The sequence below is a fragment of the Bacillus rossius genome, chromosome 12 (assembly GCF_032445375.1).
Source record: "Bacillus rossius redtenbacheri isolate Brsri chromosome 12, Brsri_v3, whole genome shotgun sequence".
Lineage (NCBI taxonomy): Eukaryota > Metazoa > Arthropoda > Insecta > Phasmatodea > Bacillidae > Bacillus > Bacillus rossius.
Genome location: NC_086339.1, coordinates 29274335 through 29291170, shown reverse-complemented (window position 1 = coordinate 29291170; position 16836 = coordinate 29274335). Strand labels below are relative to the sequence as shown.

General features: G+C 33.1%; 1 protein-coding gene across 2 annotated transcripts in view; it reads right to left on the bottom strand.

The window, feature by feature from the left end:
* Positions 1 to 16836, bottom strand: part of LOC134537779 (nuclear pore complex protein Nup93-like) — a 46626-nt gene that overhangs the window by 7485 nt on the left and 22305 nt on the right. For both annotated transcript variants that reach the window (XM_063378574.1, XM_063378575.1), the window contains exons 10-16: positions 16401 to 16592; positions 14677 to 14803; positions 11948 to 12098; positions 10756 to 10848; positions 8527 to 8763; positions 4788 to 4942; positions 3743 to 3797 (exon numbers count right to left, since the gene is read on the bottom strand). In XM_063378574.1, coding sequence (XP_063234644.1) covers positions 3743 to 3797; positions 4788 to 4942; positions 8527 to 8763; positions 10756 to 10848; positions 11948 to 12098; positions 14677 to 14803; positions 16401 to 16592 — 1010 coding nt within the window. The remainder of the gene's footprint in view (positions 1 to 3742; positions 3798 to 4787; positions 4943 to 8526; positions 8764 to 10755; positions 10849 to 11947; positions 12099 to 14676; positions 14804 to 16400; positions 16593 to 16836) is intronic.

Here is a 16836-nt window from a genome sequence, read left to right as displayed (position 1 = left end):
AAGATTCAAATAGAACCCACATGACATTGTCTATAGTTATTCCAAAGAACTATTAAATTCAAAGACATTGGAGTCTTGCTGAGTAACATTATATCTGTGATAGCATTGAAAATAAAATATGCTGGAAAGTAAACCAAGGAATTAGAAATTGTAAGGAGACGGTATCAAACACTAGGTAATTATCGGAAAATGCTGCTCTTTAGAACGGAAAGAAAAATTTAGAAAACATGGTTTTCACACACTACACACACACCCATAAATTTTCTCCAAAAGGAAAGTTTTGTAATTCCTACTAATTTGTGAAAAAAAAAAAAAAAAAATTTTACATTACAATACCTGTGCTTAATACTGCCATTCATTGTTTACCAGCAAAAAATAGGAATATATGTTTCATATATACTGGAAATGTTCATGAATTAACCTGGAAAGGAAGGTTTCTTAATTCCTACTGATCACTGACGTTCATTGTTTACCCATGTGGATTTTTAAAAATAATGACTATTGCAATTGTAAGGAATTTTTAATGTTTATATTTAATGTTTGTTGTTTAATTAGAATAATTAATTTTACTACGTAATGTTTGATTTGTTATATTACATTTAAAGTACCAACGTACTATTTTGAGTCACATTGTAACGGACGAGTCGAATGCAAAAATTTTAATAGAATTGTTAACGTTGTTCATTTTGTGTGAGGAATACGTGCTGTGCACTGAAGTAGCTGACATACTGAATATTGCAGTCTTTCCAAGGAATTCTTTGATTACAGCCATCATATATTCTGTGTTTGATATGGCTGGTGTTTCATGTATCCCAGTTCATCCCTGGATCCTGATGGCATGATTCTGTTGGCTTGATCCTGTGGTACATGATGCTTAGTGATTTAGTTCAGTATGTCGGAAGATCCTGCACATGAAAGAAATTGCAAAATAAGAAAGAATTACGATCATAAGTTCGAAACACAAAATCCTTCTTATTCGACCTACAATCATAATTTATTATTATATGACAATATTTTTTTTATGTATAGGATCTTCTGACATATTCAATTAAAACAGCAAGCATCATATACCACAGGATGAAGCCAACAGGATCATGCCATCAGGATCAAGTCTTCAGGATCCAGGGATAACCTTCAATATATGAAACAGAAGAATTAGCATATTTTTAATTCTCAATAGATGGCTACAGTTGTGCTAAACAAAGAGATGCACGATCGCGGGTAAACAATGAATGGCGGCGACAGTGTGAAAAACTGGTATTGTAAAGTAAGCTTTAAATGTTATTTTTCACGAACCAGTAGGAATTAAGAAACCATCCCTTCAGGGTAAATTTAGGGATGTGTGTAGTGTGTGGAAAAATGTTTTCCTATTTTTTTCTTTACGTTCTAAAAACCTGCAATGTTTGATAAATACTAAATATTGTAGTAAGACAATATAGGAAAGTTATAAAAAATAACAGGAGAGGCATTATGCAGCGCATTCTAGCAGCAGCGCCTGATCCCATCGTTTTAGTGTATTTGTGATAAGGGTATTTTGGCAATTTTGAATGTAAGCTTTGTCCCAGCTTTATGCAGTTGTAATTATTTAATATGGCTGGAAAGGTTTGTGCAATGTTTGGTTTAATCAATTGTGATGTTGCTAGTCATATTTGAGATTAAATTTCTTTAGGCACATTGGTGCCAAAGTCGTCTGTGTGTCGTGGCAATAACCTACATATTAAATTTTATATTCTCTTACATAAACTCCAGGGGACATATCAAGTGTATCGATAAATATCTGGTAGTGGTGGCAAAAATATTCTGGAATAAATTTTATAGACTTTAATAGTCACACAAAGAAATAGTAGCAACTTAAAAAATACATTATAATTTTGGGAATACAATATTTGATAGCCCAATATATTACTGTTGATATATTTATCAATGTGGTATTATGCGTGGCTGGTAATTGGAAATTCATCGGATTAAATCCCAGTCCAACACAATTTTTTATAACATTTTCTTAAAAGACTCTTTACATTTGAACTTAATAGTTAAAGAAAACCATATTATTACTTGTTATTTATTTAAATAAGTATTATTATAACCTTAAATATGCAGCTCAGTCCATTGGATTGGTTATTTTACACTAGGTAGGCATATAACATTAATTTTTTACTGAAAATAAATCTTATAAATATATTAAAAATGATTGATTGGGTATATGTAAATATGAATATATACCCACATATAAAGAAGAGTTTTTGTTTGTTTGCTTTTTTTTATACAAAAATTTAAAGTTTTATTCCGAGCTTGATTAAATTTTGCAAAACTGGACCTTCAAAACAAGAGGAATGTAGCTGTCTACATAAGATTCCTAAAAGCCACCCCTATAACCTTCCCCACGCCTTGAAGCAGAATTTTGGTACTACTTGGTGAAATGTTGTAAACTGGCGTTTGAAATAAGAGGAATATTACTATGTACATCTAAGTGTGAAAATAAAAATAAATATATCTACAACCTTTATTGAAACAAATCTAAATTAAATTACTGAGTATGAAGTAAAGAAGTTACATACCCGCAACATTTAATGTTTTAAAATTTTTATTTTTATTTTCAATACTGTTTTAAAAGCATTTTTGTAAATATTAAAACCTAATTTTCTAAAATTGGTTCTTTTCTAAAATTAAATTAAATAAAATTATGAAAATTTTATTTTTGAGTTCCTTTCATTCTAGTATTTGATGACTACTGAACAGCATTGCAATATTTTAAGTTTAGGAGTTTTCATATTAAGAAATTAAAATTTTAACAAATTTTAACATGATTCATGAGATTATTATTAACATTATCAATTTACAAAAAAATCATATTATGAAAACTTGTATCAATTATGATTATGAATAAACTGTTTTCATACAAATATATGAAGTGTCAATTCATTAATCTACAACGAAAATATTTCAAATGACAAGAGAAAATCTGCGCCAAGATCGCCCACTGTAATACGAGGGAATTTGAATTTCGCAGGCGTTCTTCAGGCTGAACCATTAGGATCGCTGAAGTTGGGTGTCACCAGCTTTCACCATGTTAAAAGGCCTGAGTTTCCTATATTGTCCTCTACAATATTTGACAGCATGCTGTGACGTGCTTGAAGTCACTTTTAACCTCACCATTGCCATATTTTCCCACCCAAAACATTGTGGAAATGGTTCTTGAAAATGTCAGATGATTGATAGTGAATACGAATTAAGATCTACCTTATTAAAAACAGTGACTTTCATAAAATAGTCATTTAAAACAGTTTCTACAGTGCAAACACTACCTTTTCAGCCAATGTTTTGGGTGTCTAACCAATATGGCACAATAATTGGCTGATAAAAAAAAATTGTTTCACACACTCTTTACATATTTATGCTTTGGTTGTTACAAAAATAATATTGAATGTGTTACAGTAAAAGGATACACCCCACATATGAGCAAATGTGGGTTAAATCCTTTTACCGTAAAACAGCCGATATGTAAGTCCTACAAATACATTTTATCATATTCACATATCATAGTTGAAAAAAAAAATGAAGGCATTATTTGTTACTCATCTGGATCAATCGGTCCAAGAGCACAAGATAATTGAATATATTTCAAATGAACTCAATTTCATCACATGCAAAAGTTGCAAAACTCAAAACTAAATTTAATTCTTACATCTCTTTACACATAACTTTACTTGAATAAAAGTTTCTATAAACAGTAAACACTTACTTTATCTTTTGAAACATCTTCAAATTTTCTTCCTTGCATTTCACTGCCACTGCCCCTGAAAATATATAATAAAAATAAATAAATAAATCTTTACACTTCTCTCAAAAATAAAAAAAAAAGCTTCACAATTGTATTAATGAAACTGCTCTCAAACCAAACTATGAGGGGCTAACTCTCAACATCTGCCCCCGGCTCATTACCTGCTTTCCGCTGAGCACTGTATCATCATCATCTCACCCAGTTGAGTAATCCCCTGAAGCCCACCAAGTTCAAATTTGCACTAACTGTTTGCACCTGCAATTTTACAGGTTTTTTTTTCTGGATATATGTTCCAGGAGGTGCACCCCTCCTTAATATCCTTAAAAAAAACCTTAATTTGTCTTTAACTGAATAAGGGCCCTTGAAAGTCCTTAAATATGACCAAGAATTCTTAAAAACACTATAATAAAGATTAATGGCATGCAAGTAATGGATAAATGCGGGGAATTTTTATGTTCTTTTGCTTCCAACTTAGCAGAAAACAATGATTTCCGCATGCGCAGTACAATTTGCGAATTTAGGGTATGTGATTAGATTTCACATAAAAAACATTAATAATTCATTTAATGTACTTTGTATCTCACCTTTAAACTGAAAACATGTGTTTAACTGTCTTTCTTTGAACTTATAAAGTAAACTTATAAAAAATAAAATAAAAAAGAATTAAAAAAAAACACCTATCAATTAAAATTATGAAATAATGTTTGCTAGCATATTACACTAACAATTTTTTAAGTAAAATAAGCATCAATTTTTTTTTGTGGTTTTGGTTTATAAAATAATGTAAAAAAAATTAATAGAAAGTTATGAATAGGTATTTGTAAATATGAATAATTAGCTTACAAACTTTAGAATGTAAATATTATATTTGAAATAATTTGCAAGAAAATGCTAATTCCACAATAATAGGTAGATACCAATTTTCGAAGGAAAAAAAAAATAGATGCTAATTTTTCCAGCTCCTATAAATATACATGAAACATATATGAACATAATCAAAATGCACCTCAGTTTGGAGTACTGGCTGCACAATATGTTCATAGTTGCCAACAGAACATCAGGGATGACTCGAGTCACCTCGTCGGAGAGTCGCTTGAAGTTGTCGGAGCATTCAGGAACCTCACTTTCAGAAGTTGGGATGAGCTTAGAGCTCTGGATTACCTGAAAGTAATAGCAGGATAAAAAATTATTAAGATTGGGAACACTAAAAAAAATGCCAATTTTCTAGCAAATATTTGCAGAAAACATGATTTACATGAACAAACAAACTATGAATGTGTAGTATAGTGAGCAGAAATCAACATAAATTTATTGTTAAAACTAATAAATAGGCTTGATAGTTTACAGTTATGTACAGTACTAACTTGTTACAGCTCTCAAATAATCCATTTAAGTGTGGACTTAAGCATAATTTATTATGTAGTATACCTGTGTGAATATTTGAATTTTCGAATACAAATAATAAACCATTTGTATTAGTTTTGACCTCCAATACTAACACTTTGAAATAACACATATTTGTTTGCTTAAGAATACTTTAAATAACAAACCTCGTGAGTTTGTCATATACTAAATTTAATTTAATCATTCATGCAATAAAAATACCCTTTTTAATGTTTCATGTGACTTCACAATCAAAAACACAAACATGCAAAAAGTTTTAAAGTACTTTAAGAAACTGAGTTACTGTATTAAAACTTTTAGTTTAAGGTTTAATAATACAAACAAAATCTCAATTATTCTAATACAGTACAGCCCGGTTATAACATTCCCGTTTTTAACATTTTCCCGCCTATAACACCATAATTTCATGGTCCCGTCATTTCTCCATTTATCACAATGCTTTAATTTCCCGCCTGTAACAATATTAACATTTCTACATTCCCGCCTTTAACGTTCAAATTTGCTTTGATAACTGCCACAATTTTCAGTATCTCTTCCTTCAAAGTCATAATTTAGAGCAAAAACATAGCTAGAAAATACAACACGCATATACAAACATCAGATGTTTACATTTGTGTAGTTCACCATAGACGTGGTACACACTAGAGGTGGGTCGAAAAGTATCAACCTGATACTTTGTCACTGATACGCGCCTGTATCAGGAACGGCAAACGAGTACACTTGAAAAGTATCAGAGACTTTAGTATCAGTTCAGAATTCACCTGGAACAACACCACGGCCAATGAGCGCAGTACCCGATCACAGATGACGGTCACTTGGGCGGAGCTTGTGAAAGGGGAGGGAGCAGGAACGACGAATAAGGGATAAATAAGGGAAAGAATGTAGGGGAGGAAGCGCAGGGGAAGGCGTTGAAGCCTTGAAGGAGAGGCGCAAAGCGATATTGTTACAAGCAGGGCTGCCACTCATGGGTTTTTCCACCCAGATCTGGGTTTTTCCAATGGTGTTTGGGTTTCTGGGTTTTTAAATAATGAATTCCAACAATTCTAGGTTTTTTATAATTTTAATTATTTTTATACCTAAAACAATAATAAAGGTAGTAGCTACTGTATCTATTGCAATATCTGTTTGATAAATTCAAACAAGTCTGTGTGTTTCACACACAAAAATACATATAAACACAAAACTAGTTTTCAAGAAGCTAAGTCGAATATTAAATTAGACACATTCTTCAAAGAGGCTTGCAGAACACAAAACCAATGCAACAATTAACCTACAAACCAATCTTGTAGAATCAGACTCTGAATAAAGACTAACGTACATGATGCAGTTTTATAAAAACAATTACCGGTTTAAAGAATGCAGTGATGGTGTTTGTTTTGTCATGTATATATTTGTAGGTTTTTTTATGATATGTGCTGGTCCAAGAATTACTTATACAGCCATTTTGCTGCAGTGTAATTTTCTTGTATTGGTTGTATTTAACCGTTTTCAGTCTTGTAAGGTAATTAATTGTTTTATATTAAAACCAGTTATGTTTATATTTTTGAATTAGTACGCAAACATTTTCAACGATAGCATTTTAGACGCATCTGGGTTTTTTACCCATGTGTCTGGGTTTTTTTGTAGGTTATCTAGGTTTTTCATGAATATCAGAGTGGCAGCCCTGGTTACAAGTCGTTTTGTTTATTGTCCTACTTCAAAGTACGCTCAGTGCGCAGTGCGTGCACCGTCTCGTTCAATAATAAAACTAATGAAATTTTAATATTAAAAAGTACATTAATACAAGATATTATATTTATATTTGTGCACCTAACAGCTATGAAAATGCAAATAAATTCTCAGTTGACACTAATAACAGATGTAATCAACATATGGACTTTCTTTTTTCGAAAACAATTAGTAACTAGTGTTTTTATACATTAAAAATTCACGATTTTATCAAAAATAAAAAATAAAAAAACAGATAGGTACATTAGTGAGCATACTATATCAATGTTTTTTCAAATGTTTCTTCAGATTAGTCGATGATTTATAACTCAGTTTTTGTTTACACAAATTACAATTAGCAAACTCATTATTTTCCGTGAAAAAATTCCACACAAATGAAGTCTTTTTCCTGCACTTATCCATTCCTTATTTCACTATAAAGATACTAACTACAAAGCATGACAGCCCGCAAAATGATGATACACGGCCAGGACGAACTGCAGTGAATGTTGAACTGATTGATACTGGTTGTATCATCCGGGCATGAGAGTATCAGAGGTAGAGAATTACCAGGCGTGATAAATAATGTATCAGATTCTCCTTCCGGTCGCACGGTCTGCGTACGCGGAGCTTTGTTGCCTCCTGGGACCGTCTGATACAGAAGTATCAGAGACTTGTAACATGGTACAATGCTGTATCAGTATCAGGTTGGAACAGATACCGAAAATTGCTGTAACAACCCACCTCTAGTACACACGCACTAAACAACTTGCACCGGATCAACTATCAATATGGCGTCCTGTTCGCACATGTTAGCCTATGACTTGTTCCGTTATACTTATGATGCACATTTTGTGCACTGATACATGGTCGGAAACAGTGCTACTGTATTCTATGGTGCTGGTTTTTGTTTCAAAGGTTTAACACCTTGAGATGGTTAAATGTTCTATGGATATATTCACGGCTTTTGTTTGTGGTTAACCTTTACCGTAATTTTTTTTTGACTTACTTATTGTAGTCACGGTCGTATTTAATTAAAATACGCAGTATTGAAATTTTATTCAGGTTATTGTACGGCTAAGATGGCCGATAAATATAAACGAAAATCATATTCTGTAGCTGAAAAAATTCAGTTTATTAACTAGTGGACAGGAACCCCAACAAAACGCGTGTTGTGATTGCAAAAGAGTTGAATATTTCTGTTTGTGTTTGAACTGTATCGTACAACACTTTTTTTTAGCATATTATTAGGTATTATCTATAAATAAAATTAACCAATTTTCCACGCTATTGCTGTACTTAGTGTATTACTCCTGTATTGTGTTGTTTTACCTATACTCTTTAAATTAATCGATCGACACGTAATTTATACAAAATGAAGATGTAATTTTATGATTTCCTGCTTATAACATTTTCCTGCTAATAACATTTTTTTAAGTTGGTCCCTTGGAGAATGTTATAACAGGGTTGTACTGTATATGCTACCCATTCAAAAAATAATTTTATGCTGCAATAAAATGGTGTCACAAATATTTGCAGACATACAAAAGGTCTTTGTTAATCACAATCAGTTGAAAAACTACGGCCATATGTTTCAAGAAAAATCAACATCATCAAAAGCTGAGAAAACCTACCTCCATAGCCAAGTCAAAGTGCTGAGAATGATAATAATCAAAGAACATGAAAAGTTCCTTCATGATGGAGAATGTGACCGTTAATTCAGGTCGACAGTGGAGGTCGCTGCTCCTCGTGCGATCGGAGACGTTCTTTGCGTGTTCTTGCAAGCGAGCCCTCAACGAGTCTGGCTTCTGTGCTTGGCTGACAACTTGCGACATCAACGAAACCAGCAGGGTCAGCATCTTCTCTGTGTTCTGCGACAAACAACAACTTTTCAGCTAACCCTCGGTTATCGTAACTTCACCTGTGGCACAATGTAAAGGTAGGGTTTTACATCATGCAGCTATACACAAGTGGACTCAAGAAGAAACCACCAGAAGAAAAGAGATCTCAGGAACATTCGGTTAACGACCTTATGTTCAAGAATTAGGAGTCGTACAGAGGGTTGGGAATTATAATAAACTAAATTATTTACCTGATGGCCAATGCAATTGATGCATGTTTTTTTTTTTTTATCTATACAACCATGCTATTATTCTCACAAAAGTTGTGATATTGCAAGCCACTGCCTTTCCCAATAAACTGCCCTAGTTTCACAATTTTTATTTTCATTTGTAGGTGTTTTATATTGAGTTAGTAATATTTTGAGCATTCTGTTTCTAAAACGTCTGTTAGATCCATTTCTACATGTTTTACATCAAGTGACTAATTTTTGTCATACATAAGTGTTTCCCTCTGATTTTTTTAATATCAATATCAATAATATGTTAAAAAAATATTTTTTAACTTGAAATGTTGAATCGAATATAAAATTATTCATGAATATTGAATATCAAATTATTAAAAAATATCCAATATTTTTTTCAAGTACTCACAGACCCACCCCTTGCAGCTATAAACAAGTATTTCAAGAAGCGAACACCAAAAGAATGGTGGTGTCAGAAAATTTCAGCAATGACCTGACATTCATGAATTATTAGCACTCGTACAGTGTGTTGGAAATAATCATAAACAAAATTATTTACCTGATGGCCAATGCAACTAATTCTTTTTTTCTTTTTCTTTTTTTTAAACCAAACAGTATACAACTAGACTTTTATTCTCTCACAAAGAAGGTTGACATGAGATTCGTAACTATAACTAGTAGACCCAATCACTACATCTTTGCCACCTGCCATTAACTCTCTGTCTTGAAGACTTCTGCAGTCTCAGTGGCCACATTATTGAACACCACCCACAGTAACATCTACAAACCACCACTTTGATGTAGAGATGGACAGGACCAGAAACTTAATCACACCAATCACACTTTTACTGTTCCCAAGGAACAAATTATGCCAAACATGCCTAGCATGCCTTAGACCTGATTCTAGTATCACAGAAACTGCACAGCAACATCCTTATTTAGTCCCAATGACCTAGCACAAGTATATTCACTCAGCTTACTGGTGTGTGTCACTCAAGAGTGCTTTCGTCAGTGTGGCATGATTTCAATTAAAAGAGCACAGCATAATGGAGCCCCTCAAAAATATGCTTCCTTCAATGAAGAGAGGTCAAAAACTAGCCAAAGGCTGTCGACTATGTACCTGATTTCACACACCACTGGTAGCTGTGGTGTCATGCCCAACCCACCTCTGATTACATATTACTAAATGAAAACTCAAAACTTACGATATACTGGTATATAATTCCATTTCCTTCATTACACACAACCCAACATAGTGTGTTTGATTAAGGATGGGTCAATCAACTCCTCAAGTCCTCAAACACCTTCGAATCCCTAGTGTTCAGGATTTGATATTCAAGGGAAAAATTTTAAGATAAAAATTAAAAGGAAATAAAGTACACATTGAAAATTTTAAAACTGATAACCTTTGAAGTTTACTAAGTCAATTATTTTTTTTAAATCTATCATGTTAACATTTCCCAAGATATACTTTAAATATGTAATTATATAAATAAAATTAAAACATGTATTGATTCTTAAAACTTAGTTCATGAATAAAACATTTAAAGGGTAAAATGTTTTAACACCGTAGTTAATAATTTTATTTTCTTGAACATTACTTTATTTTGGACACTTGAGTTGTATATTCAGATTCGAGGGGTATATCAAAGTACTTTTTGGGATTCGAATTTGAGATTCAGATTCGAGAAAATTGGATCTGAACCATCCCTAATTTTGTTGTTAAAAAAAATCAATATACATATTGAAATAAATATCCCAACATGAAAACAGGACTCACCCCAGCTAAATCATATAACTTGACCGCAACTTCGAACAAAGCTTTCTTCTCTGCATCACTTGCCACGAGTTCAATAAGAGCTCGGGTGTCTGACTGAAAAATAAACATAAGTATACATCACTTGTTAACCCACGTAAGACACTGATGATGAGTAGTGAAAAGTCATTTTAAAAACAACTAGTACATATTGTACAATAAAGAAAGTAACATTAAAGTTGGTAAAATTTTTTGTCCATAAATGACATTCTTACAATTATGATCACTAAACAATTAAAGTACACTCCCGATTATCCATGAAATTAAGTGGCAGGGCCACCGCGGATAGTGAAAATCGCGGATAATCCGCAAAAGAGCCGAAAATGGGAAACAAAAAAGGAAACATTAATTTTAACTTCAAAATTTAAAAATTTATGTACAGTAAAAGTTACAATGACAAGAAAAAAAATTTTTAATGATGCTACAATTTTAGTATTTTACTGAATAATTAACATACAATACATTTCAGTAATGTAAACATAAAAGTGCTCGGTACTTACTTCGTAACAAGGATACAGTACTGTATGTACTCAGAGACTTCATTAGACACTAAAAAAAAAGCAACCATACGACTAGAAACAAAGCGCGGCAGAGACAAAAATAGCAACGCATGCCAGCCTACTGAGTGAGTTCCGAGAAGGCCTGTGGCGTTTAACTGTGTACTGCACACAATACACTCGTCAGTAGAGTTCAAATTTTCTTACTTGTAATGAAATACAGATTTACATATGTACTGTATTTTTTCGTAGCATGCGCGGATAATAGGGAGTTTACTGTACTACTTTTATGACTTCAAAGTTTTATTTAAATGCTACTTAATTCCACGATATATAACTTGCATTTTGGTGTTATCCTGTGTTTTGACATGTTTTTCAGTGTTATTTTGGTTTTATCACAACTCACCAAATAATGTTGGTTATACACAACTTGTAAAGTTTCCTATAAATTCTGTTAGTAATAGACTTGAGATTTTCGCCGGGTAAATCCAAGCATTTTAAATGATATATCAGAAAACTCAACCGGGTCCCTCATGGTGCCCTGGCCTAGGGATTTTGCCGTCCCCCCCCCCCCCCCCCCCCCAACATCCATCTTGACAGCCCTGTGTGTTTTATCACTAAATAGTCCATATCTTTACCAGTGCAATCAGCACACTGACCTCGGTCTCAAAGAACATGTCGACAAGTCCAGGCACGCGGAAACCGTCTGGCTTGGTGCAACCCAGTAGTGTGTCGAACTCGTGTGTTTCCAGCACCAAGTCGCAAATGCACGTCGCGAACAAGTTTCCTTCGTTTTCATTCTTAACGTTCCTGTAACCAAACATGCTTCTGTGAGTCACGATTCCTTGACCCAAATCTTTTGATACATCAATATAAATGCTGCCTAAACATCAAATTTTGAATATCAAAGTATAAAAACAAAAATATTTTATATTCTTTCATTTTATGTTTTCCTGCATTATTTTTTTTTTTAAACCATCTAATGCTGCCATATATTTAAATAAGAGGATAAAGTATTAACTGTATATTTTTATCACGATGGTTACCAAAATCAATATTAATAATAAATTCCAATGAACAGTTTTGTAACAATTTCACCAGAAATGGCCATTGAATCCAATGATTTCTCATTAACACTTGAGGATATTATATAAATGTAGTGCAGTGGAAATTAAGTGTCACAATGTTGCAGAATTCATAGTACCCAAAGTTCCATTTGTCGTAATCAGCCATCAACTTGATTCACCTAAAGTAAATCTTATGATGCACAGAAAATCCAAGAACCTATATCTCTAATAGGTTTACACTTGGAACCTTCAATTTATTTATATTCCGGACTGTTCATCTGATAAGCCAGTTAACATTAAACATAGTAACTCGCTTTCTGCCACCTACACAGGAACGGGTATGATAAAAAAAAACTAATTACAATTAAAGATGTAGAAAATTAAATTTTTTCCCAAATCTGAACCCATACCTAAATCCTAATCTCAAATCCGAACCTGAATATCCAAAAAAGCAATAGACTATAGAAGCTTACTTTTTTTGTGTATAGTTCACAAAATATCAAAATAAACACTGTTAATACAGAACTAATAAATCAAGAACTACATACCATTAAATTATATACAAGATGCCAAAAATCTCTTTAAAAAAATCTAAACCTGATCATTTCTCTAACCTCCTTCTTACTGTGCTGAATCATTCAGACACATGTTAAGTATTAATAAGAACACACTTAGAATTTAAACGTGTTCAGATATGCCGCAATGCACTGCAGAATCAAAGACAAGAATTCAATTCAGCCAGGATATCACTTTTAGTTCATTTTTGTTTTATATTATTTTAGCATTGTGGTTTCTAAATAACATGGTCATTTCAAATGGAAGGAGCACACCAAACACCCTATCATCTGGCATAAACAGGGCAATATACAAATTGTGTATGTTACTATATGTTAGAAAATTAACTAAATCAAATGAAAACAAGGGGACAGACAAAAATGTTCATCAAACACAATATATGTTGCATTTTTGTATCTCAATAGTTTATTTCTTGGTCTAAACAATAAAATTACAAAACTGAAAAGTGTAATTAAATGAGAAAATATTTTTATTCACTATTATTTCTCAATTTTTGTGGTATCTTTTCCGGGAAAATAGTATATATAGGCGTCACGTACTAAAAAAAAAAGTAGCATAAAACCAAGTATAAATATAAAATACTTGGTAGTCTCTCTCTTGTACACAAAGCCATCCAGCTTTTTCACTAAATAATCAAAGATATGAAAATACAGGGTGTTTAAATTTTGTGTTGCATCCTTAGCACAGACAGTAATTAATTACATTGTGTCATTCATCAATATAATCTAAGTGTACTGTGGTAGAGAAAAAACTATACTTGAGATACTAAAATTTCTTTCTTGTGTAAAAAAATCTAAGACATACCATGTGATTCTTTCAGAAATGCAGAAATGACATCAAAACAACACATGGGAAATAGTTGTATATTATATGCATTCTTTGTACTGTATTTCCACAATGTTGAGATACATATTAATACAAACTTCAAAAAACCATTGAATTTCTATGTATTTCGCACTTTACTGTTTCTTTGGGTCCCTAACTATTACCTTTGTATTATGGTTGCAATTATTTATGAGGTGGGTTTATTTGTCGAAAGAAAAATATTTTTACTGTACGTTTTCAAGATGGAAAACCTATGTTCTTCTTTCTAAGCGTTCAATACACTTTAAAATAATTTCTAAATTAGTATGTTGTGATCATGCAAATCATAGACTTTCTTGTACAATCATGACCTCAATACCATATGATCAAAATTATTTTATTTATGAAAGAATCTTGAACTAAATTCTACGTGAATCTTGCAAATCCTCAAAACCAAAGGATTCGATGGATCTGTAGAATATAAAATTTGTTTGCCCCAACCCTAGTTACAACACAAAAAAATGAACAAGCCGAAATCACATTTTTCCACTAGTGTTACAGTCATCTTTACATGACAGCACTTTCATGTATACTGCAGAAAAAGTACAAAATCTCTCAAAATACCTGAAATTATTCTTTGATTTCAGTGACGAAACCACGTAACCGTTACTATTACTATATTGTTAACAGGATAAGGAGATTAAACACTTTATTCTTCAAGCATCAACGTATTTATTACACAGAGCAAAAACTATACCCTTTAAATTTATTATATTGATTCTGCCCATTGATAACAGAAATAAAGTACTAAAATCAATCCTCAAGCCTACTCAATCATAATGATGTGCGGTTGAAGAAAGTCACCCACAGAGATAATTTAATTATTAAAGCAATAAACAATGTTTCCTCATTATTTGGTACTTTTAAAAATGAAGACATACCTTAAGAAGTAGTAATAGTGAAGGGCTTCTCTGAAGTCTGTTGCTTCAAATTTGCGCACGTACACCACGATGAGACGAGAAAAATTAAGTCTCTTTGAAGGTGGAACATCACTGGGTTGCACAATCACTGGAAAAACAAATGTTTAAATGTATATGCACAACTCGGAGAACAAGCTTATAATAAAATAATTGTATTTACTCGCAGATGAGTCGCCCCTTTGTATGGGTCGCACCCTTAATTTTTGGCAAAAATCTAACTTTTTCACTGTAAGAGTTGCCCTCAAAAAAAATATGTGTCGCACCATAAATCTGTCTCCAGTAGAATACAAGTGAAGTCTTTATGGCCAGTGTCTCAGCTTATTGCCGGGTAAGAAACACAGCATGTATTTAAATAGTAGCATACCTTATTATTGTTCCCTCAGAACATGTTTTCAATGCTATAAAACTCTGTTACAGAGTTTCAAAAACACAAAATGTGAAATACCTCCTGAACTAAGGATTCTTTGGAAAAGGTTCGCAAGGCATTTTTGTTGCTTTTGAACTGCACAATGGATTTGTAGTTTGGCGATAAGGAACTGAGACAGCCTGCATACGGCCACTCAAGTCGAGCTGTGACTGGTCCCTGATGGCCCGGCCAATTACGATGAGTCTGCTGAGTAGAAGCCCAGTTCATCCAGTTGTCTGGGATCAGAAAACTATCTTCTCCCTTGGATGTGGTCTCAATGCAAAAGTCAAATTGAAGGAAAAACATTTGGCCATGACAGTCTACGATCAAGACAGCAGTATTTTATACCCACGGATAGAGTTGATAGTTTTCAGGAAAAATATTTTAAAGAAAATTTTTGCAAAAACCCAGGAAATTTTCCAATGTGAGTTTTACATTTACAGAAACAAATTTTATGCATAGCTATACACAAAAATATCCAAACAAAAGTAAGTATGCCATTAAGTGGTATAAAAAGACAAAAGTTACTATACATACGGGCATACCATACTCCAGTTATGTATGTACTTATAAACTTAAAAGTTTTTACCTGTACTGTAATAAAATGGTAATGTAAAATTTTTACAAGTAAAGTATAAAAATTTAGTAATACAGAATGTTGATATAAATATGTAAAAAAAGTTTCCTTGACTTTTCCACGACTAAAATTGCAAATTTCCTAATTCCTTTTTTAAAAATAATTTATCTATGTATTTTGCAATTTGCTGAAAGAAATAAAGACGATCACACCTACACCATTCCCATGTTTGGACCTAATTCAAACAAAACCTTGCATTAGCCAGTTTAGAGTGTTTATGAATAATACACAACAAAACACCATATGAAAAAATGAATGCTTTTAGTCTGAGTAAAGACAGATTGAAGCATGACTTTTTCCACTCAAATTACTGCACTGGGTAATTTCTATGGTTTCTTTTCCAGAATATCAAGTAAATATCCTGTACCATTCAAACTTCCCTGACTTTTTTCTGTTTTTCAAGAACATGGACATCCTGTAATAGAGCACGATACCAAACACTTATAAACATGTACATACTACAGCACTGATAGATTTTATCATTACCTACCTCAGTATATCAACCTGTCTTAAATTACGTTGTGTAAAATCCATGTTGGTATTGAGAAAAAAGGAAAATTCTCAAGAAACACATGCAGTTATAACTTTCCAGAAAATGTTCCCACTCATATCTCAACCCACGGATAAGTAAGTATTACGTACACAAGGCGGACTGTGGTGTGTTGGGGACGGCCAGCAGTCCCAGCTCGTGAAGCGCGATGGCAACATGGACCGCGTGCACTTTCAGTTTCGTTGTGCGCGCCAGGAACTCTATCGCTGCTTCAAACTGGCCCGTCAGAAACAGCATTTGGAAGTACAGATGCGGTTGGCTCTGAGCGCTGAAGTAACTCTCCCCTGCAACAACACAAGAAAAAAACTTGCCACAACTAATCGCTGACTGTAAAAAAAAAAATTACAGCTTTGAGTAACTTTTTCACGTGAAGTAAGTTCGTCGCCTACTGGATGTCCCGGAGATTGACATGCGGGGATGGAAGCAGTGGGAAGGATGGGAGTGCATGAGATGCCGCGCTTTCGACCGGGAATAAATGGCGCTGGGCACCAGTTCATGTTGATATGATGGCCGTGCGTGAACTCACAA